General features: G+C 44.2%; 1 protein-coding gene across 2 annotated transcripts in view; it reads left to right on the forward strand.

Annotated features, from left to right (window-relative positions):
* Positions 1–24,656, forward strand: part of LOC126235934 (protein rhomboid) — a 331,404-nt gene that overhangs the window by 235,606 nt on the left and 71,142 nt on the right. For both annotated transcript variants that reach the window (XM_049944896.1, XM_049944897.1), the window contains exon 3: positions 13,947–14,064. In XM_049944896.1, the coding sequence (XP_049800853.1) occupies positions 13,947–14,064 (118 nt within the window). The remainder of the gene's footprint in view (positions 1–13,946; positions 14,065–24,656) is intronic.

Here is a 24,656-nt window from a genome sequence, read left to right on the forward strand (position 1 = left end):
AGGCTGTTAATTGCCGTCGTGTGTCCATCATCGCACCGGAAACCTTTTCCCTTGAAACACGTCGTTACGAATGACATCTCCGCCAATGCACCGCCTCTCTGTAACTTACATACACTATACTACCGCCATTTTTATATGTGCATATCGCTGTCTCATGGCTTTCGTCACCTCCGTGTGATTGATGTCTTAACTGCTAATGGTATATGTTTGGACGCATGTACATGTGCGAGGTGCCGGGGCTAGCAGTGTATTTAACACTAAATTCTTCTAGAATCTACATATGTAAATGATGCTCTAAGCCCCCCCTATTCTAACTCCGACTTCTGCTGTTGCACATGGATTAAGAAGATACGCGAACTGACTGTAATAAACCATGTAAGTGGAGTAGAAAAGAGTTTGGCACCTGCAATAATTTAATTTGATAAATAAGTTAAATAAAGGAATGTTTCATTAACGTAGTGAGAAATGATAGGGTTGCTCTACCGATTAACAGAATGAAAATTCTGTCCAAAATAACAATATGATTTATTAAGACTAAACACAAAATAATAAACAAAACACATGAAACATTTACAATACATCAAATTGGCTCAAATTGGATACTCAAACAAACGCTGTGAAGGTGAAGTTGTCCCTAAACTAGAATGTGACGTTTATGACGAAGTGGTATGTGCAGCCAATTCCTTGCCACTCAAATCTTAAGAGAGACACACACAGCTAACCCAACATTAATTGCTGCTACATTAATGAGAACTCAAACAATGAACACCCAAGATAGAACAAAGTTAGAAAAGACGAACAGGCGCACTCTGCTGATCTCTGATTATCGCCTAGCAAAAATGCCTGCTTTGCCGGTGCTGCGGACGTACATTACCAAGCTGTCTTCTTAGCTGCAAGGACACGATTTGGCGTACTCGAAGCGATGGCTGGTTGCTTCGACGTCCCGTCGTGGTGATGATAATGTCGCGAGTATAGCCCGAAACAAATTGTCCTGGTCTGGTTGTTCCAGACTAAAGACTTCCTATCAATACAAACACGCCTCTGAGGGAGACGAAGAAGGCTCGCCACACAATCACTGACGGTACAGTGATTGATTTTCACAAGCGAAGTCACCCAGTAACTCCGATACAGTCAACTTTAGCCAAAACTGCCCAAGACAGACAACATAGGCCGCTTGTACGCAGAATGCTCAATTGTCAACTGTACTCGGAAAGTTACGTTGAAGTCGAAACTTCAGCAACTTGGTTAAACAGTTACAATCAAATAAAAGTATATTAGATAGCCAACGGAAGGCAGGCTGTCCAGAGCAGCGAGAGCTCAGTGTTGTAACCTACTCCGACTGAAAGGCGAGAGCCGACTACCCACAAGAGCACCCGTACAAACCGAACACAGAACATTCCCGCCCCCACGACAGTGGCCGTGGTTAACCTTTCCAATCAGCAACTCGAAAACCGGCGGAAAATTCCACTCTATTGCCGGAGCACTACCATTCCACCAATGGAGATTCTTGGCGGCAATTTCTGCGCCGATTTTGCTACGTCACGTAGCTATGCCCTGAGCAAGCCAATCACAGTTACGATTTTGCAGAAAGCGCGGCAATTTGCCCGCCACAACTGCCTGGGTACACAAGTCATTCCCACGCCTCGCTGGTAGCCCGCCAGAAAGTGTTTTCGCTAAGTTTCTGCGAAGTAACGGAACCTCTAGCCCAGCCGCTACTTCAGGCCCCTCCGAGCGTGTCTGCCGCTATTCTACAATGTCGGCGTCTGGAAAGCATTCACTCGACTCCCTCACACCCGTCGGCTTACCCTTTCAAGATCAGCAGAGCCCGCCTGTCACCGGACCACCCGGGTGACGAGAGACGCTGCGTGGGAAGCCCGCGTGTGAAGGAATAGCAACTTTTCACCGCATGCAATTAGAGAGGAAAATCGTAAGATAGAAATATGAGAGGGGGCTCATGCCACCTCTCACATGTATACTGAAAAATTGCACATTATGTTGAACTTGACCAGTAACGGTGAATAAAACATGGTATTCAAATAATAAACAGGAATATTTCACTATGTTCACGACATGTAATACTATTTAGTTTTAGTATCTCGTGACTCGTTAACACATCTACTAAAGTGCGCCGTACCGTGGGTAGTCTTAACCGAGGTGACACGTGCGACGCCCTGTAACGTAATGACAGGGGTCGGAGGGAGGCGTGGTTGGAACAGGGGAGGAGATGGGAGTGGGTACATGGGAGTTACGAGGGGGGAGGGTCGTGGTACATCATGTGTGTTCAGACAGACGATGTAGACTACTGCCAAGCATTCGAACGAAGTCGTTGTCGTCGTCTTCGTCATTAAAAAGAAGAGAGTTCTCATTATATCGGCACAGGCTGGATCACTGAAGGCGAGCGTCGCACGTGCTTTTCATAGAGAGGCGGTGACCTGGATTCTAGTATTTCCACGACTCGTGGTGGAGAACCTCTTTCCGCTTGGGAAAGCTCAAGCTTCAGGCTCTGAGGATCAGTTTTTGCAGAGAGAGACAGAGAGACAGAGAGAGAGAGAGAGAGAGAGAGAGAGAGAGAGAGAGAGGGAGAGAGAGAGAGAGCACGCAAACGCGCGCAGTTACACACACACACACACACACACACACACACACACACACACACACACACACACACACACAAGCGCGCGTGAAATAACAAGTGTGGAGTATACTTGTAGCAGAAACACTGCTGTTGTTACATGTCTCAATGGTATAGCTGCAGAGGAAACTTAGCAGCCACGGCAAGCGCATTCGCAGTAGACAGCGATTAAAGACGTACTTCCACTTAAATAAGCTACGGAGATCTCAAAGCGAGCCGCTTGGTCGACCGGAATCTGTTACCTGTATGTCCTCCTTGCATCTCTTCTGCACCCTGCGCCTTTACAGCGTAGCAACTGTAAGTACTTCACTAAAGATTTGCGTGTAATTCGCTTATTAGTACATAGAAATAACCTACCTGTCAAACGTTTTATTCGAAACAGCGTTTTCAGAATCTCTCTGATACGAGGGCAATTCAAAAGTAACAGGAAACTATTATGAAATGCAGTTAATATGTCAGGCATTTGAAACTCCCGGAAAGTGAAGATGCATGTATTGAGAAAGTTTCGACATATGCCGAAACGTTGCATGACAAGTTGAATAGGAAAGACAGGTGAAATAAAATGGCCGCGTCCCTAGCTGTGTGCACCGTAGAAGAACAGCGAGCAGTAATCCCATTGTATGGTTGGAGGGCATAAAACCCTAGATACCATTGGAATGATGTTGAAACAATGTCGAGATAGCTGCATTCGTGAGAGAAGAGTGTATGATTGGGAAGACGCCTTCAAAAGTGGACGTACGTCAGTAGCAGACGAACAACACTCTGGGTATCCCAGAACGGACGGCGAACGCGCGGACGCCATGATTTGAGAGAACCGCCGTCTTTCTGCAGAAGTGTTACCCACGGAACTGAGTACCAGCGTCAGATCCGCTCTTACCATTATTAGTGAGGTTCTCGAGTACAGTCTTTTGTGTGCGCGATGGGTGCTTACGATGCTCACTGGTGAACACAAGATGGTGCTTGTTCAGGTTGCCACATCATTTCTGGCGCGATATAACGCTGAAGTACACACATCGTCAGACGAAACCTGGGTGCATCACTACGAACCAGAAAGCAAAAAAACACCTAATTTTCAAAATTCGTCTGTCGTACCTCGTCTCAAATGATTCGACTCTTCTGTTCTGCTGCGTTCTCGCTTCCCACGCCCGGGTTCCCGGGTTCGATCCCCGGCGGGGTCAGGGATTTTCTCTGCCTCGTGATGTCTGGGTGTTGTGTGATGTCCTTAGGTTAGTTAGGTTTAAGTAGTTTTAAGTTCTAGGGGACTCATGACCATAGATGTTAAGTCCCATAGTGCTCAGAGCCATTTGAACCATTTTTTCTGTTCTGCTTTTCCCACAATCCATGTTTCACTACCATAAAGTTGTGTGCTCCAAACATACATTATCAGAAATTTCTTCCTCAAATTATGGCCTGTCTTTGATACTACTACTTTTCTCGGCCAGAAAAGCCCTTTTCGCCAGTGCTAGTTTGCTTTTGATGTCCTCCTTGTTCCGTCAGCCAGGAGTTATTTTGCTGCCAAAGTAGCAGAATTCAATAAGTTCATCTATTTTGTGATCACCACTCCTATGTTAGTCTCCCGGCGTTCTCGTTTCTGCTACTTCTCGTTACTTTCGCATTTCTTCGATTTACTCTCGATCCATATATATATATATATATATATATATATATATATATATATATATATATATATATATATATATATATACTCATAACAGTGTTCATTCCATCAGGAGATTCTGTAATTCTTTTTCACTTACACTGAGCATAAGTGTCATCAGCGAATCGTGTTAGTGATACCGTTTCACCTTGGATCACGTACAAGAAAAGAAAGCTCGCCCAATCAGCGGACAAGCGTCCTCCCTTTTCGATATTGAGAGAGGTTCTAGACAGACTGTAGACTCTATTCTAGAGCAGGCTGCACAAAGAGGGGCAAAGTTCCCGACGAGCTGGGGAACTGACCACTTCCAAAGAGCAGACACGGCAGCTGCGGCGCCAGATAATTTCAGAGAGGCGCCACGTCTCTCTCTCTCTCTCTCTCTCTCTCTCTCTCTCTCTCTCTCTCTCCCTCCTCGTGCCTGGGCGCGCCCTGCCAAGGTTCCGGCTGTGGGTGTCGGCGGCACTATTTACATTCTGGCTGGCCTGGGAAAGCAGCAGCGCAGGCGATAAATATCCTCCACTGCCGCCGCCGACGCAGACGACGATGCGCCGCCAAAAGGCCGAAACGCAACGGACGCCACCTGCTAGCACCTTCTGCAAACTGCCACCCTTCCGCCTAGTGACAGCGTTCTGTGGTTGTGAGTGTGAAGCGACAGGCCAGTCGCTCGGCGAACTAAATCCAGTCCAATTTCTGAGTAACGCTTCTAGCACGGTTCTAAGAGTACTTCGTCAGCTCCTTCGTTTATCTTTTAATTTAATCTGTCAGTGAGCAGAAATCTCGAACGAATTATTATAGAAAATGTAAAAGGTGCCAGTAGCGGTCATCCAAAACTTCCGCCAACTACAGTGACGGAAAAAAACCAAACTAGGAAGGAGGCGTGAGGCGTAGTTGGTAGGCATGTTTCTACATCTGAAAGATTATGTGTATTCAGATTTCGCACCAGTCGTACAAGAGTGGCTCTGGGGCTACAAGCAGCTGGATGTTTCTTCTGCAGTATTGCAGAAAGACTTTTGCAGGAATGTAGCCACTGTACACGGTTGCTGGCAGCGGTGGTCACGGGACTCTACGGTCGCAAGAAGACAGGTCTGTCGACGACCACGTGGCACTACCCAGAGGGAAGGCCACCATGTTCGGCATATGGCTCTGGCGCATCGTACTACATCTGCACAAACAATCTGAGCACCAGTTGGCATCTCTGTGACACATCTGTTACAAATCTAACTTCCAATGACGGCTCCGAGCCAAACGCCCTATAGCGTGCATTCCACTGACCTCAACCCACCACCGTTTGAGACTTCAATGATGTCAAGCGAGAATTCATTGGATGTCAGGGTGGAGGTCTGCTGTGATTTCTGCATCAGCGCAGTTGATGGCCTCGTGATGGTTAGGAGGCGGCCAGTTGAGGACCTGCAACCAACCTGTCCGTGTGCTCCACACAAAGTCGACCTGCACCTGGAGCTGTGGTCTGGTGTGCGCGTCCGTATGACAGCATAAGCACTCTTGTAGTTATCCCGCTCATCCTGGTTGCTAATTCGTACGTCAGTGTAGTGAATCAACCTGTTGTGCCGCCATTCATGAACAGCTTTGCAGGGGGTGTTGTCCAACAGGATAACTTACTCACATACATACGAAGCAGTAACTTGTTCTCGAAAGAACAGTTACTGTCGATGACCGTGCAGCTTTTCCCTGGAATAAATGACTGACAACCTCAGCCGCCGACAGGTGTTGTTATGCCTCGATGTGGCCAGCTGAAAATGTGTGCCCCGACCGGGACTCGAACCCGGGATCTCCTGCTTACATGGCAGACGCTCTCTCCATCTGAGCCACCGAGAACACAGGTGAATAGCGCGACTGCAGGGACTTATCCCTTGCACGCCTCCCGTGAGACTCACATTCCCAACTGTCCACAATTCTACATATGTATTGTACCTTATAGACATTTGCCCACCCACTCATTACTCGCGCTCGCTTTGGCGATTCCCGTAAAGGCTACCCAGCCATTGACCTTCGTCTGTGCGAATGCGCACAGGTTGCCCAAACTCTTACGGGAATCGCCAAAGCGTGCGCCAGTAATGAGTGGGTGGGCAAATCTCTATAAGATACAATACATATGTAGAACTGAGGACAGTTGGGAATGTGAGTCTCACGGGAGGCGTGCAAGGGATAAGTCACTGCAGTCGCGCTCTTCATCTGTGTCCTCGGTGGCTCAGATGGAGAGAGCGTCTGCCATGTAAGCAGGAGATCCCGGATTAGAGTCCCGGTCGGGGCACACATTTTCAGCTGTCCACATCGAGGCATATCAACAACACCTGTCGGCAGCTGAGGTTGTCAGTCAGTCATCATTTACTCACATACGGCTATTGTAGTCAAACATGCTCTATAGACTGTCGACACGTTGACTTGGCTTGTTCCATCGAGCTCATAGGGGACATCATCGGACAACTCCAGCGTCATCTACGTCCACAGCGTACCCCGCAAGCCGCCTAATGGTGTGTGGCGGAGGGTACTTCGTGTACCGCTAACTGAGCCTTGCATTCCAGTTCCATTCGCGAATAGCGCGTGGGAAGAATGATTGTTGGTAAGCGTCTGTATTGGCTCTAATTTCTCGAATTTTCTCTCGTCATTAAGCGAGACGTATGTTGGGGGAAGTAATGTGTTGTCCGACTCTCCCCGGAAAGTGCTCTCTCGAAATTTCAATAGTAGTAAAGCTGTCCGTGATCCACAACGCCCCTCTTGTAACGTTTGCCAGTGGAGTCTGTTGAACATGTCAGTAACGCTCTTATGCCGGCTAAACGATCCCGTGACGAAACGTGCCGCTTTGCTTCCACAAACAGCATAACCGTCCCTGTATTGAACGACCAAGCGCAACAGACATGGAGCACCATCCCACAAACTGACATCCGACACCTATGACAACACAGTGCTTGCACTCAACATTCTGGCGGTTACACGGGTGATTAATGTACCAGCATTTCACGTTTGCAGTGGATTATCTCGCCCTTACGTTAACCTGTGATCTTGCAACGTTAATCAATTAAATTTACCTCATGTATCTCAGAAATTTCATTACTCTACATTAATTATTTTGCGGTGTTGGGCATCTTTCCTTCTGGTAAACTATTTGTGGCCGAGCGGTTCTAGGCGATTTAGTACGGAACCACGGTGCTGCTACGGTCGCAGTTTCGAATCCTGCCTCGGGCATGGATGTGTGTGCTGTCCTCAGTTAGGTCCACTGCAGCTATTTTCACAGAAGCTATATTTAGCCTCTTACTTACGAAACATACAAATTAGAATTTTTGGATATGTCGAACATAAATCTTCATAAACGCACAGAATAATTACGTTATGAATTATACAGTCTTGATACGACCATGTTCTCTAGATATCCTTAGGCAAGGAAGATTTTAAGTCTACCAGAGTTGTATTTATATATTTAGGACATATATTCTCAGCTATACGTTTCGTAATTTGTCTGTAGATATACACATGTAAGACTTTTTTTTAATCTTTAATTATATACATGTGTATATTAATCATATTAATGGCTGTTTCGGAAACACTTGACAACGGCTTAACATAAAAACCGAAACTAGTAGTGGACTAAATAGAGCTCTACAGAGCAAATGGATCAAGCTTTTCATTTACTACCAAGTGCTTGTCAAACCCATACTACGCAGAAAAACTGCTGTGCTGCACTACAAAAGTGGGGCAGTGCACGATGAAGCAGGTTTTCATAACTTTCTGGCTTACCAGCGTGTGCACAGGTCCTCTTGAAAGCGACTTTGAAATTAGCGTGGGTTTCTCAAGACTCAGCGTAGGCCGAATAGGACGACGTCGACGCTGACAACATGATGCCTTTATTATAGATGTATAGGCAACCACAGAAAACCCGAGAAATCTTAAAAGGAATGGGTAAACTTCAGGAGACGGCCAGAGAGTTCCGCCACGTGTATGTGCGTGATGCGTGGATAGCTATTCCGTAGTTGTAGAAACTGATAACCATTCGTAACTGTGTTTACAGGGTGTATACGAACCGGGAGATCCGGGAAAAACACGGGAATTCTTTAGAATTCCGGGAATTTTTCATTGTTTTAGTTTTCAGCTAAATTTTTGTGATTTTGACTGGTAAGAACCAATACTCTAACAAAGGATATTACTGATCCCGCTATTGCAGAATAATACTGTAGCAACAAAACATGAACGAGAGAAAAAAAAAGAAAATAAAACTTAAGTTGCAAAGGAAATGCGCCGTATAGAACAACAAAACACAGTGCTCATACAAGCGTCTGCCAACAGCAAAGTGTGTCAAAGGCTTTAGGAAGACTGCAATGCTTCCTAACATCAAATTGCCTCCGCTGACCGTCACGTGACAAGTGTTTAAATTAGATTCGTTTGAGCAGTGGCAGGCGGCCTCTTGCGCATGCGCAGTTGAGTCACGTATGAGTAGTACCTTCTTTCGCTTCTGGTTACAGAAGTATGGTAGGGCGCCAGTACTCAATATTGCCACGGTTCGGAAGTACAGTAAATCTGGCGCTGATGCCCAGAGCAGTCTGAGTTGTGGTGGGGAGATGGATCGTCTCCACGTGACCTGTGATTTCGTTTCAGTGATTTTGTTGTTTCCTCTTAGTTTATTGCTCTCACGTTAAATGATAACAAACGGATTTTTGCGGCCGGGAGTTATCAAATGAATTAAAATACTTTCGCATTATTACGGAAGACTAAAATATGTTGTTAGTTTCAGATTTTATTTCCACCTTCCTGACAGTCAATCTTTAATCGCCTTGCAGAACAGTGAAGTTATTTTTGTCGGTTTGATAGAGAGATTTGGCTTTCATTAATCTTTTCTGTTTTATTTGAAACGAAGTGTTTAATTTCACACTATTGGCTAGTTTCAAGTGTTCGGTGCATTTCAAGTGAACGTATGGCATTATGCCATAATAACCAAACATGAGATAATACAGTACTGGTACTCCAAGAAAATTTACATACGAATCTGGACATATGTATGTGAATTTTAAGCCGAATTATGCATTTTAGCACGGTTCACGAAATTCCGATGCTCTTGTATCCTCTGATGTCTTGTTTCTTTTATGACATAATGTAAGATCTTTTAATGTTTTACGCGTACGAACATATGGGCTTCCTGCGTCATCGTAGCTGCGTAAGCGCGGTGACGCCTATTATCTGGCGCTCTCTTACAACTGGAAACGATCCTATTTCTAACAGATGGCAGGAAAATATTGCGAATGGTGGTTTGAAAAGCGTTACATTCAAACCAAATTTCCTTTTACGCAAGATGAACTATGTGCGAGAATGTACGATGAATTACTTAAATCACAAAACGTTTGACTCTCATTTAAAAATCAGCTCTTTGAGGACGACCATTTAGAAGAATTTCGAGTCCAGAAGATCAAACATTTACGTCGTTATTAAAAATTTTACTGGTACATTTATGTGATGTATCTTAAAGTGTAACAAGCGCAAAAAAGATCAACATTATATGTGGAAGCTTAGCTTCTCTTCCAGCTTATTAATCTTAGAGACCAATATTATATGTGAATGCTATGTATATTAATTTAAACCATTAACTATTCTTATCTGTGTGTTCGCGCTACTTAAGAGTGATCTTGCTATTGGCTTACTACATCACGTGTCCGTGCTGTCATCAGCTGGCGAGATCACGTGACAATGAGCTATGACTGGCTTACAGAAGCGCCTCTCAATCTCGATTTCAATGCTTCGGAAAGTGACATACGGTGTTCGGTGTAATTCCAATTTATACCTTCGTAATACGGAAATATGAAGCGTACATGTTGCTGCACATCAAAGGTCTTTCAAAACGTCGGTATATAAAAACATAAACATTCAAAGAATTGATGAGTTTTACAGTGCCGAGAAAGAGTATACGGTCACTTAACACGGAAAAAGTGTATTTTCACCCTGGAGAAAGTACACCTTTATTCGGGAAAAACCCGGGAATTTTTTTTCCTTCTCCACGTGTACACCCTGGTTTAGCATGTGATTTCTGTTGTGTACTGTGAATGAGACAGATGTATCGACATCTGTTGTTTCGAACGTAATGTCATTCCTATTAGTCCTAAATAAAGAACTAAGTTAAAATAATAGTCCGACGGAAACCAAGTTGTTCTGTAAATTTATCGATGCTGTGTGGAGCCTACGCAGAAGTTGTACTTCATCCAGTGTCATTAGTACGATTTGCAGCGACTGTCGAAACTGTTACAACTAAAACGACAGTTTACATGTTCGTACAGCGTCATTTTTGCAGTGTGTTTCGTTGGCAGTTGCAAAATCTGCCCAGCGTCAGACGCTTCCCCTTAAGACGGAGCGGCATCTGCATAACGGCGGCGAGCCGCCACCCCCCGGGGGCCCCTGCCGCCCACCGCCGCCCCACGCAGCTGCGTCCGACGCTCGAGGACACGTTTCTGCAAAAGCCCAGGACCTGTCCGCACCGGCTGCGACGCTGCTTACACGCCTACTGTGCGCGACAGGCCCCTCCCTCCATGCTAGGTCTCGCTCTTGAAAATTTTCTTTCAAAAAAGAAACTGCAGGTTTCACATTTTTCATATAGAAACGCCCTACACGTCGTAGCCAAGAACTCTAGAAAAAGTTCTGTTACATTGTTTGCTGCTGATAATAACAGATGCTGGGAGTTTATTGCTAAGTGTTTCCAATCCTTTTGAATCTTTTTTTTCGTCGATGATTTTTGAATTTATCACATAAAATCAGTCGTCATGCATGAAGTGGCAAAGATGGGTGTTAGATGGCAGTTCGACATCTTACTTTTGTAACAAGATACTGCTTCCGATGATATTCGGAATAGTCGAAATCGGTAAACTGTTTTAGGTCCATCCAATGTGATCAAGGCTATGTAAATAAAAATAAGTCAAAAACAATTCCATTTACGCCTCGGCTGTATTATAGTGTTGTAGTCTCCTTTTGGGAAATATTTTACTTAGCAACATCACAAGGAGGGATACAACGATTACTAGTTTCGACCAGTTAAATGGCCATATTCTGAGCTGAAGGTATACAGAAGGTTCCAGGTCAATGTTCGTAATATAAGGAATAAACGAAATAAATTGTTCCCTAACAGTTGTAAGGGTACATGCCATATAATAGACTGCAGTGTCTTCATCAGTTATTAATGCGACATGCTTTGTCACAATTATGCTTGCAATTCCAAGCTGTCAAATGAAATCGAATAAAATATACGACAACAATCCACAGCTATCGAAACACGTACCTCTGTAGTTACATATATGCGCTATGCACCATCGCATTGTGCCGTACAACGGATACATCATGAGCCACTGTGTCTGTTGACAAAAGCGGAAGAAGATCTAGGCCACAGCAACAGGAACACTGACCAGTACTGTTTGTACCGTGCTATTGTTCCACTGAAGCTACCGCAGCTGATGGCACTTCAGTAAACATACAATATTTTCACAGAGTGAAACAACAAAAACTAAATAAAAAGTGCAGTTCTTTAAAAACAGATCTGGTGTTCTTTCCAGTGTTTTGCACGTAAAATTTTGCTGCGCAGGTAGTCAGAGGTGATGGCGTAGGTGATTCGACATTCAGATAGTACAATTTATCTCATTAAATGTGCAACTGTTTAACGTGAATTGACACGCTACATGAGACAGTAGTACGTTTAAAACTGTAAAAATTGTATATAGTACGCTTGGACAGAAATTTTAATTTTTGTATATGATCATTTGTTTCACACGCCAACAGGATAAATTTAGCTTGAAGTGGAAATAGCACTTTGCTCAGTTCCAAAAGCACGAGAGCCAGCCGTGTACATGATACGAGACAGGCTCAATACTCTCAGATTTCAACATGAATCTAGTAATTCCAAATATAGCAGATGCTGGCAGTTGTGAATATTACAGAGATATTAGTTTAATGGGCCTTGCTTGCAAAATAGTGGCATGAATTATTTGTGGAAGGTTGGAAAAATTATTCAGTAACTTTTTTTGCGCTTAAATTTCTCATGCACCTTTCCCTTGATTCACATTATTCCACTTTGTTCCTGACCGCGTCTTGCTATTTCAGAAATCGGTTTAATTTTCACGCACGTATTTTGGGATCGTTTAGGTTTTTGGACATTGTCTGTAAAAGCCGATACATTCAACTACCTTAAGCGATTTGATTCTGGGTCATTGACAACTGCACTCGACGTGAAATGGGGGGGGGGGAGGGGGGGGGGGAATTGTCACCCAACCAGGCAGTGGGTGAGCTGCTCCATTACCAACAATCCAGGACCAAATTGCTGTAGACAGTTCAGTGTATTACATTTAATACAGTGTACAAAAAAACAAAAGTGATCCCAAAATACGTGATTGCGGAACTTAAAACGATTTTTGAAATAGGTGGACGTGAAAAGGGACAAAGTGATATCATTTGGATGAAAGCTGAGCGCAGAAAGTTGACGATTGTATCTTGCGCATTTGGAACTGGGAAAAGTGCTGTCGCCCCCTTCAAGCGATGTTAATCCCACAGGCGTATGAAATAATGTGCGATGCAGCCAATATCGAGAGTGTAACCTCTCTCTCTTTCTTTCTTTCTTCAGACCATGGACTCCGTTCTCGTGTTTGCCGAAATCGGTTTTAAACAGGGCGTTACGGTGAACATGTGCAAGTTAACAGGAATACGAAAAGAATGGTTGAATAATTTGAATGTTTATTCTTAGTGTTAATTGCCTATACATAAATCGTGAAATCGTTAAGTTTCGCTGTGATTAACATATTACATACAAAGGGTGTTCCGAAATTCCGGTTACAGATTTGTAGAGGGGAGTGAGTACATTATATTTTGAATAGCAACAGTGTCCGGAAACGTACCGTTTCCCTTCTACATCGGTTTCAAGTCAGATGATTAACTCATCCACTTCTGCTTGAGGAACTGAATTAGGCGTGACGCAGTGCAGTTTTTAGGTAACAATTCGAAAGGAAACGTAACGAAACATTCATATATCACTTAAGCACGTTTGTTTTATTAATACTTAACCCTAATGCGCTGTACGAACAGTCTGCTGTATTCCAGAATGATAGTCTGCTGTATTCTTTATGGCTTTGGAATAATGCAAACACGTAATGTTCAAGTTTTAGTGCTTCAGTTCCTCAAGCAAAAGGGGATGAGATAAACACCCGAATTGAAACCGTCTCGGAACGGAACGGTACTTTTCGGACATTCCTATTGAAAATATTACATACTCACACCCCTCAACAAGTCTGTAACGAGAATTTCTGAACACCCTGAATTTCAAGTATGCGTATGTAAAAGGACTGTCCTATATTATCTCTGCCGAACACATTTACCGTCTACTATTCGAACATGATAGACATAAGGGCCTTAAGATCCCCAGTTCTAGAGACACAGTAATCCTTGTATTTAAAAAAAAAGTAAAATTTTACCTTCAATGTTGTGTGTATGTTTATTTTTTCTAGCTTTAGAATTTACAATTAACCGGAGATTTTGTCACGACCAAAATCAGTATCTGCACTGTTTCCTGTAGATTACCTTTGTCGTCACTGTTAGCTGAAGCGGGGACCTGTTATCAATACTCACGTTTGACGGCCTGTCTTCGTGTACACGACTGAGTTGTGTGACATTTGGCGTGTCGTGTTCCAGGATGGTGCGCATCATCGCGGACGAGTTCCTGACGGAGGAGAGGGACCGGAAGTACTACGCCGATCACTACACGTGCTGCCCGCCGCCCCTCTTCATCCTGCTCATCACGCTCATAGAGGTGAGCGACACGCTACATCACGTTTCTTAATCCTTGGGTTTTTAGCTGTCACCTATTACTTCTTCCCCCCTCCCTGCCTCCCCCCCTCCCCCGCCAATCTTTGTTGATGTGAAAAATGCGCAGTTAGCAATCCCCCTATAACTGGGGTTGGAGGGGGGGGGGGGGTGTAAGTCAGTTCAAGGGTCAGAGAAAGCCTACGGTATAAGGATGGCGGTTATCATTGAAACAATCGGTTTTCGGTTATATCGTTTTCTTTAACGCCAGTTTAACCATACTATTAAAACCGCTCACATAACCTGTTTCTGAAATAACCGATTTCCTGTTCTTTATTGCTATTACTTCCTGCAATAAACATAGAAATCGAACGAAGACTGCAAATTTTTGACCCCCACAATTTCAAGTCACATACTGTCAAAACATAATAATAAACAGGCGAATGAAAGAAAGTTCATCCACCGTTTGCAGCTTTTCTCGAAAAGTGAAAAGTGGCTGAGTACAAAAAAAAATAAATCATCAGTATTCTCCTACTGATCCTAAATTTTTTGAAGCTCTGCTCAAACACCGTGTTGTATTCGGGGATCATAGCAATATTTCGACCTTAAGAATAGTTAGTGCTAAAGTGTCAAAACTGAGTTTATTTGTCCGCTTTCAGGGGCTAAAAGCAGGTAAAGGCATGTTATGTAGACGCAGGCAGCAGATCAGCTGCTTTATATTTTTATTGTAAAGTGAGTGAACTGTGAACTGTCAAGTAACTGTGAACTGTCAAGTTTTAAGTTTTCTCCTTATATGGTGTCACAAGTTGGTTCTGCCTCCTCTTATTCATTGATACCGCGCTTCGTAAAATCACTTCCAGACTGTGAATGAATGGTGCTGTTCTGTAATAACAACTGATGTCCGACGACGGAGCAAGTCTTGCTCACTACCTACCATCTAATAGGCCACACCACACGGTAACAAGTACATTGTCTTAAGAAGTGCTGTACCAATTCTTATGCCATGTGTTCTTACTAGTTTCTGTTGGCGTTGTTATTCAAATAACACTATTCGCTTTTCTCATTTTCTATAAAAACGCAGTATTTCAAAGCAGTGCAAATTTTACGAACGAAAATTACCCGTTCTTGAAAAAAGGTGTTTACAAACGAAATAATTTAGCACGGTTGCTATGGCTAATTGATATTTCGGTTTTTTAACCGGTTATTAGTAAGAAAGAAAAACGCCTGTTATAACTCTGACAAAACAGATAAAAATACCGGTTATTCAGAACAGAAATATCGGTATTGGTTTTAACCGACTGGTGTATCACATCCCTACTACGGCATACCACCTCTAAGACGACCGTGCATAGTAAAGCATTGTGGTGTTCAGAACAAATCTTCCGAATATTTGCTGCTGCAATAAGCAGAATAACTCCGGTCGCGCTTAAGAGACCCTCGGTGTTTGTGATGGGCGGTGTGGCCTAATCCGTAAGGCGGTGCTGCGTTGCCAGGCGGCATCCTGCCACTTGAGTCGTCACCGACCCCACCCTCAGGCGTGAACGCCAAAATTAGTCTGTTTTCTTTAGCGCTAAAAAGGCCTTTGGGATGGAAAATAAGATATCGACAGTATACACCTATACGAATTGTCTGTAATACTGTACGACTCAGTAACAACCAGACTACAAATCCAGAGGTTCAGGGTTCTATGTACATTCTGCCCAGCTACTGTTGCTGTTACCAATCACCCCTTAGCAAATATATGTGAAAAATGCCGTTTCGAACAGTTGCTCGGAGTCCACGATAAACTGTAGGTCGCACCCCTCTCCCTGCCAGTAATCGTCTGGGTATGTCAGTTCGAAGGTCGGATGTAGGAGAGAACAGGCCACCTGCAGTAGGACCATGCCTAGTAAAATCGTCTACGTTCAGATCAACCTTCGAATTAATGACAGCATTCAGTGAAAAATACTAAAATATTCTTCTATCGCTCGCTGAATATGGCCACTCTGAATATTGAGCGAGATCCATTTCGTGACTTAAATCACATTTATATATTTTTTGAATCCTCATTTGACTCAGTTTATTGAAGCAGTTGCCAACAGCTTGATACATCTGTAACTTAATATATACTAGTACTGAGAAATCATAAATAGGGTGAAATATCATTCAATACTATTTTAGTGTTTACATAGGCATGTTACTTAAAGTTAAAAAGGCATAACAACCATAGATAAAATATAAAAAAGAAATCAACAGAGATTAAGGAGCATATCCCTAGAGAGTACAGCCTTCATACGACGACAGATAGTACATCAAAGTTCATATACACACATTACTGACTCCTCTGAAGTATTTTGTACATTTTAGTATGTGACAGACATGCGTAGAAGAAGAGGTGCACTTGCTGGAAGGGGAACCTCCAATTTCGCAAGGTTTCGCAGTAAACTCTTTCTCTGTGCTTCGAACAAACTGCAGTAAAACAGAAAGTGCTTTACACCTTCTTTCTTGTGAATGAAAGAATTACCCTTGATGCCTAGCCGATGTAATTGGGAGAGAGTTCAACCATTACTGGAACGCATTAGAATGAATGTAGTTACATGCTTCCTGCTAGCCGTAAATTTTCGAAAGCAGGAGGAGCTTCTAATTACTGGTCCGATCACAACGCAGTATTGAACTTTATGATAGACTGAAAGACTCCAATAATATTCCCTTTCTTCCTCGTCCAGTTTACTTGAGAGGAGGTAGACTGTGCCAGGAACACTGACGTTCTTCTCCAGTAGGTCGTGCTTGCCATTGTAAACCAATCCACATGAGCTGGAACCCATAGAAAGGAGATCCTCACACCTCTTCGTTTATTTGTCAAGGATCCTCGTATAATATGTAATATTTGGACATCCGCTGTACTTTCCCACACTGGGTTCCCAGTACTATCAGCTGGAGCCTGAGCCTCACATGAGGGCCAGATTTGAAAGCTTCTCGTATCGCTATTGCTCCCGCAATAAAAAACTGAACCGGACAAAGATGCCACATTTTCGACATTATGAGATGAAGATTGCCTCATTTCTCGTAGGAAGGTGATAATCGGCTGGTAGGTTGGTGACCTAGTGGTCAATTCTGAATCACATAGTGGTGTCCGGATACTTCTGATTAAATAATGTAAATCTGACACGCTACTATTCCCATGCCTGTTGTTATGCCATGGAGCGATGCATGGTCACCGACGAACACCTTACCAGTGGTAGAGGCTGAACCTCCGCTGTATGTTCGAAGGCAGGTTAATTTTCTGACCAAGACGACTTCGAACATACAGCGGAGGTTCAGCCTCTACCACTGGTAAGGTGTTCGTCGGTGACCATGCATCGCTCCATGGCATAACAACAGGCATGGGAATAGTAGCGTGTCAGATTTACATTATTTAATCAGAAGTATCCGGACACCCCTATGTGATTCAGAATTGACCACTAGGTTTCAAAAGACAGACCCACCAGTAAAAAAGGAGGCGAGACGTATCGTATTGTCAGCAGTAAAGTGAAAACTCCAGACTGGTTCGGTTAGAAGAGCTCATTGACTTCGGACGTGGACTACTCACGAGATTTAACCAGCGTAAAAAGAATCCATCAGGGACATTGCAACCGCCCGCATCTCGTGGTCGTGCGGTAGCGTTCTCGCTTCCCACCCCCAGGTTCCCGGTTTCGATTCCCGGCGGGGTCAGGAATTTTCTCTGCCTTGTGATGGCTGGGTGTTGTGTGATGTCCTTAGGTTAGTTAGGTTTAAGTAGTTCTAAGTTCTAGGGGACTGATGACCATAGATGTTAAGTCCCATAGTGCTCAGAGCCATTTGAACCATTTTTTGGACATTGCAACCCTACCGTAACTGCCGGAGTAGACTGTTAGCGATATGACTGTGAGATGGAAATGCGAAGAAACACACAGCTAAACCAACATGGGGCAGCCCGCATGTAGTAACGGACAGATACTGTAGACAAATGACTCGTGAGTTAGAAAGTCCTACCAGCAGAGCAGCTAGTACAGTGGTCCAGCATCCACTCATAAGCCATACATTTCTTCAGTCAGTGTTTAGCGACGTTTGGGGTGATGTAAAGAGCGTCACCACTGAATAGTGAATAGCTGGAAACGATTGATACAGAGTGATGACTCGCACTGGACCCTGCGCGAATACGGCGGAAGGGTTACGGTTCAGCGAATGCCTGGAGAAGACACGCGTCATCCTGCGTAGTGCCAACAGTGAAGTACCGATAAGGTGGTATTAAGGTATGAGATATTTTTCGCGGCTAGGGTGTCGTCTCTTTATTGTGCTTGAAAACAGCTAAATGTGTAAGGGTGTGAACATACATTTCAGCATTGTGTACTGCGTACAGTAGACGAACAGTTGCGTAACAACGATTCATTCAGGAAGACAGTGCACCCTGTAATAGATAAACATCTATGAGGCAATTATTTGTGGAAAATAACATATTCGAAATAGTTTTATGTAACCAGAGTCCCTGAATCCATTGGAAGACCATTAGGTTGACTTAGGAAGTCGATGTCGCTGTGGACCCATAGCATCCAAACATCACTATCGTCTCTGGTTTCGGCTCTTAAGGAAGAATGGGCTGTCATTCCTCCACAGACTTTCCGACAGCTCATTAAAAGGGTCCCCAGGAGAGTTAAAGCAGTCATAAAGACGAACTGTGTCACACCTGATATTAATGGTCACTATTGTCCGGATGCTTTTGATGATGATGATGATGATGATGATGATGATGATGATGATGATGATGATGATGATGATGATACTTGGTTTGTGGGGCGCTCAACTGCGTGGTCATCAGCGCCCTACACAGTCCTCCCAATTTTTTTTTACACAGTCCAATCTAGCCAATGTCACGAATGATGATGACGATGAAATGATGAGGACAACAGAAACACCCAGTCTGATCGTATATTGTATGAAGTGCACGCTGTTGAGGATTTCATCGTTACACCGTATTGTGTTATGTTGTACACCATTGCCGTGAGCCTCCGTCACTAGTGGAGTGGGTTTCGCGCGGGGTCGCACGACGCCCTCATTACTTGCACCAGTAGTTAGCAGTCCTCGCCGTGTCGTAATGTTGTCTCGCTACCACGAGGGGTGAGAGGAATGTTTAATAAAGGCCGTGGTCTGGCGTCGCCGCGCGCGCACGCACTTGCGTGACAGGCGCAGCGGTGCCTGGCGCTGCCGGCTGCCTCCCTCCCGCCCTCCACACTTTGTGCCGTGCCGTGTCGTGCCCTGCCTACTGCCCAAACTCTCACCACGGTAACGACTTCCTGTTAACTATACCCCCAACAACCAGCCGCTGGCTACACTTCCTCCGCTGGCGCCTCTCCTCTATAGAGTCAAGTCTCACTGCTCTTGCAAAGCTGCCGCACCGTGAAGGAGAGAGCTGAAATGAAATAATTTTAGACCACGTATGTTCTCAATTAAAACATCAAGACTTACTGATATACACGGTCTAGTCACATTAATACGACCACCGCCTGCTTTCGAAGTCAACGTGTAATAACCACTCACAGATGGCAGGTGGCAGCATCAGCAGTGGACTGTATATGAAACATCTTGGGGGGACAAGGAAATCAGTGCAGCCGTGGTCATACTGCGTAAACGGAGCGAATTACCCGACATCCGAATGGGCATGATCATTGGCTTTCGGGCCAAGGCTGTGGAAGCATTCCCGAAATGGCTAAGTCTGTAAACTGTTCCCGTACTGCAGTGATTAAAGTATAACGTGCACGTCAAAATAGCGCTGTCTAAAACCGGCACTGAAGCAAGTGTCGAACACCATGGGCTGTAAATGACAGGGTGAACGACGCCTGCGGAGACGTGTAAGGGCCAACAGATATGCAACTGTTGAATGTGCGCGCCAATACCGCACTAAGTGCCAGCATGTGGCATTTTCAGATGAATCACGTTTCATAATCTGTCAGGGAGATGTCCGTTTGCGTGTAAGGCGTGGAACGTCTGAAAGCAAACACCCTGCAGCAATCGTCAAAGCATTATGTTCTGGGGAACGTATTCCTGGCTCCATGGGTGACTTCGTCGTTACGCATATATCCCTGGGGACCATGTCCAGCCTTAGATGCATTTTTTCCCCCTCGAGGCGGCGCCATCTACCAGGACGACACACCATCGTGTCACACAGCTCGCAGTGTACGTGTCTCCAGGAGCTCCACGATGAGTTTTACTCCCCTGGTCACCAAACTCCCCGGATTTCAACCCAGTTGAGATTCCGTGTAACCTCCTCGATACGGCTATTCGCACGATGTATCCCCAACGTAGAATCCTAGTGCAGACGGCCTCCGTGTTGAAGTCGGCATGACTCCACAACCTTGTAAGTACCTTCCAGAACCTCATCGACACTCTTCTTGCGCGTCTGCGCAGCAAAAGGTGGTTATTGGGATTTCTGACATGGGGTCACACTAATGTAACTGGACAGAGACTGCAAACAACTTGGAATACCAGTTGAGCGGAATATATGTTGTCTGGGAAAGAGGAATGTAAATCAAGGGTAAAGGACCGTAGCCGAATTAAAGCAGACGGTGCTCAAGTAATTAGATTAGGAAAATAGACGCGTAAAGTAGTTGTTGAATTAGTACAGGTGGCCACAAGAGGGAGGTATAAAATGCAGACAGGCAATAGCGAGAAAGGCATTTCAGTGAAAGAGAAATAGTTAATACCTCATATAAATTTATCTTCAAGGGAGCCATTTCTGAAGTTACATGTATGGAGTGTAGCCAGAAGAGAAATGAAAGTGGGCGATGAATTATACAGGCAGAGAAACTTTTGAAATGCCGCACCAGATAAGAACGCTGAAGATCAGCTGGATACATCGGGTGACTGATGAGGAACGTACTGTCTTGGTAAGTGATACTATGGTTTAATAGCAGAAATGGGCTGAGGAGCGGAAGTGGCAGATGGTTGTGGGGGCGCAAATACTTACTAGTAATCCTAGACATTTATTACCGGAGTGTTTTGTACTCGGTTACAATAACGAAATATTAAGTGAAGCTATACCAAATGATTAATATCAAAATCAACGCAACATAAGAACCATTATCATTAAATCAGAAAAACTCATAAGTCATCTTATTCGGGTTGAGAGCTCCTGCTGACGTTTTCTCCGTGTCGTGTATTAAATTTGGGCTATCCTAACTACGGTTTATGGGAAAACACAAGTATACCTTTTTTTTATTTACCCAAACACGATTTGAGACTTGTATGTCATCTTCTGTGGGTGCAGACTTATTTCTGTACCAAGTATCACGCGAACTTCATGGTTGTTTTGCAATTTTACCCCTATACATTATAACATGTGCATTGTTTCTGGTGAGTATTGTGACATAAGTGTTTGCCAAAATACAGTTTTTAGTAAAGTACGTGAGGAGGGAAAGAAAACGTGATATGGAATATAAAAATCGATTTGGAAAACGGCAATAGGAAAAAAGAAAATGGAGCAGATGTGCACTACTGGACGGAATATTTAAGTACGCAGACATACGCAAAAAAACTACTCTCGAAGAGTATTTCAAAATTCAGCAAATTTTGTTCCCGAATACATTGAGATGAGGTATTGTCAAAACGCTAAAAAGTCATAAAAACCATCAGTTTTCACAAGTAATGTAATTCCAGTCGAGCAATCGAAGCAAAGTGAACAAAATACAAAATCGACGTTGAACGAAGTATCAGACTGACGGGAGAAGAAATATAGGTGCGAAAAATGTCTCTGTAGACAAAAAAGAAATACGTTGTCTTTTGCGTAAGGGGGAGTGTACAAAACCCAAATTGATCAGAAAAACGTTAACTGGTTCAATTTTAACTAAATTCTCAGATCAGTACTGTTAAGTCCTCCGAATATTCAGAACCTATGATTCAGTTAACAGCAGAATAAAATCACTTTACGAGCATCTGTAGAATAACTGAGCAGCAGCTCGAACTTCTCCAAATACTGAAAAGGAAGAAAATAGAGCGTAACCAAAACGAAAGTAACATGCTCGGTAAACTTGAGGATGCACTCTTTGAATTACGGTGCCTAACTATGCAGGGTGGCACACACAGGCAGTTCAGTGCCTGAACAGCAAAGCAGAGCTTCAGTTGGGAATTTGAGACGTGCGGGGCGCGCAACGCAAGGCGCAGTCACCGCCTGTGGACTCCAAGCACAGACTTCTCGGACATCAGGACAGCTGTGGCCGGTCAGTGCTCCGCTGTCTGCGTCTTGTCCTCCCACTCAGCCGCCAGTCGTCTTCCTCGGTTGTTGTGCCGAGTGTCTGCGTGTTCGCCTCCTCCCTGTCAGATTCAATACGGTCGCTCTGGCCGCTCACCTCATAGATACCGTTAGCGCCAACAGCGGCTACACGCCCCCTCGCCGCAGCGGGGAAACTCCTGGAGCTCTGGCTCCACTTTCTGGTAGGGGCGGAGTGCAGCAAGTTGACCTGCAGTAGCAACTCATTCGTCTCGGTTTCGCTACTTTTCTGTTAAAGCAGCACCTCATTTAGCCTCACGAGGATAGTAAGCCCCGTTTCAACCCTTCCTACCGCAGAAAAATCTGACGTGGTCGCTATGAATCGAACCCAGTACTTTATAGTCGGTTCCCAGCAGCGCTAACCACTACACCGCCAGACCTAGGATATGTGCTACATGGAAAAATGTTTGGGAAGATGCGGTAGTATCATGGAACGCAAGTAGTGATTAATAAATATTACGTAAAAGCGTCCACTCACCACGTAACTTGTGCACTTGGTGCCCAGTCGTGGAGGCAGGCTTGTTTCTCGTGCATCAGCCTGCGCCAGTTGATTCTGCCCTGTCATCCGACTGTGTCCATGCAGTGGGTTCAGTTATAACTGAACGACGAATTTCAATGGAATTATGGACTTTGATGGTTATTCACTGTCAACTTCGTGTGTTAATAGCGGCATTTACGATAGCTGCAGCATGACTACTAACGGGGGTGGGGTTCCTGTGGTTGGCCTGAGCGTTGAGCAAACTGGTTGAGCTACAGGCTGATCGATCATCCATAGAACTCGTTAAGTAAGTGCGCCGTGCCTCGAGACGAGCTGAGGTTCCGCGTTCCGTAAGCAGAGTTCACGACGAAGACGTCGCATTTGAATGACATAGAATGCATGCTAAATGCATTTTGGCCGCCTATGTACATCGTTCATCTCTAAAAATTGACCAGGTGCGAATAGGACTCGCGCATTGACGGTTCCGTACAAACTTAATTATTTGTACAGACACTTCATCCATTCCGGGAATTGAGGATATTGACGATTTTTGTCTCTTATCGACATTGATACTGTAAGATATTCCAGGGATTCCAAGGTTTCCGAGAATGTCTCAATTTCAAGTTTCAAATCGGATGACAAATGACAAAAGAAATATTTTTCGTAATATGTAATTACAAATTAACAGTTAACGGATTTTTTTCTACTTTTACAGTTAAACCTTGCCTCTTGTCAAACTTTTCATGATTCTAGGGCAAAGAGACGTACCCTGCAGGTTTTGATGAGTGAGTTTGAGTATCAAAATATGACATGAATGGCTATATCTTTTGAATGAATTGACTTAGAAGCTTCAAATTTTTATTCTGTCAGGGGACCATAAACCTTAATACATGCCATGAATTTAGACTTGATACGTGTACTCATTTCTGAGAATACAGGTAGTCGGACTTTTCGTTCTTAAGAAAAACAGTCTGACAGACGACAAAGCGATCTTATAATAGTTCCCTTTATACGTGCTTAGTCACTGAACTCTAAAAATTCGAGTGGCGAAACAAAATTCCTTTGTCTGAATGGTGTCTTTGTTTCTCCACTATCATTGGTTCAAGGTCTCGGTACCTCGATCGTTTATGAAAGAGGTTTTTAATGGTAAACCCTGTATACTGCAGATGGGTCACGGCTCACCTTGACAACGTGACAGTAGCTAGAGGCCAGGCAGAAATATATAACGTCTTTCATTAAGAGTGAGACTTTTAAAATAACAAAACTCAACGTATCGAAGTAAATTGTGCTTTAGTTTGAAGCTTAGACATTGCAGTTACGTTCTGAACAAAATATTGTCCCCCGCGGCTTTGAATACACACATGCACGCGATGGCTCCAATTGTTAACGACTCAGTGTAACATTAGTGGCGTTATGTTTGTGACTGGCAGATGAATGTTGGCCTCCAAATATTCCAAAGTTGTGGCTTGTCAGCATAGACAGCGACTTTGACGTACGCCCAAAGAAAAACACCCACGGGTGTTAAATCACTCGACCGTGTCAGCTGCGTGACACGTAGCGCCATCAAGCTGGAACTACATGTTTCCAATATGTATGGTCTCAAGATCTGGCTAGAGAAATTCGCGTAACGTGCATCTGTAGCAGTTTCCACTGACGATAACGGTTCGTCTCTCGTCATCTCGAAACAAATAAGGTCCAGTGACGCCGCCACGTCATAAAACTCACCGCACAGTAAGTTCTCGTGAAAGACATCTCATGAACAATTTTCTCTCTTTGCAGAGCCACTACGACAAAGAAGCACTTGGTCTGAGATTAAGATTTTTTCCACTGAAAACAGGATCAGATTCCACCCGTTGCACGGTCC

The sequence above is a fragment of the Schistocerca nitens genome, chromosome 2, assembly GCF_023898315.1.
Source record: "Schistocerca nitens isolate TAMUIC-IGC-003100 chromosome 2, iqSchNite1.1, whole genome shotgun sequence".
Taxonomy (NCBI): Eukaryota; Metazoa; Arthropoda; class Insecta; order Orthoptera; family Acrididae; genus Schistocerca; species Schistocerca nitens.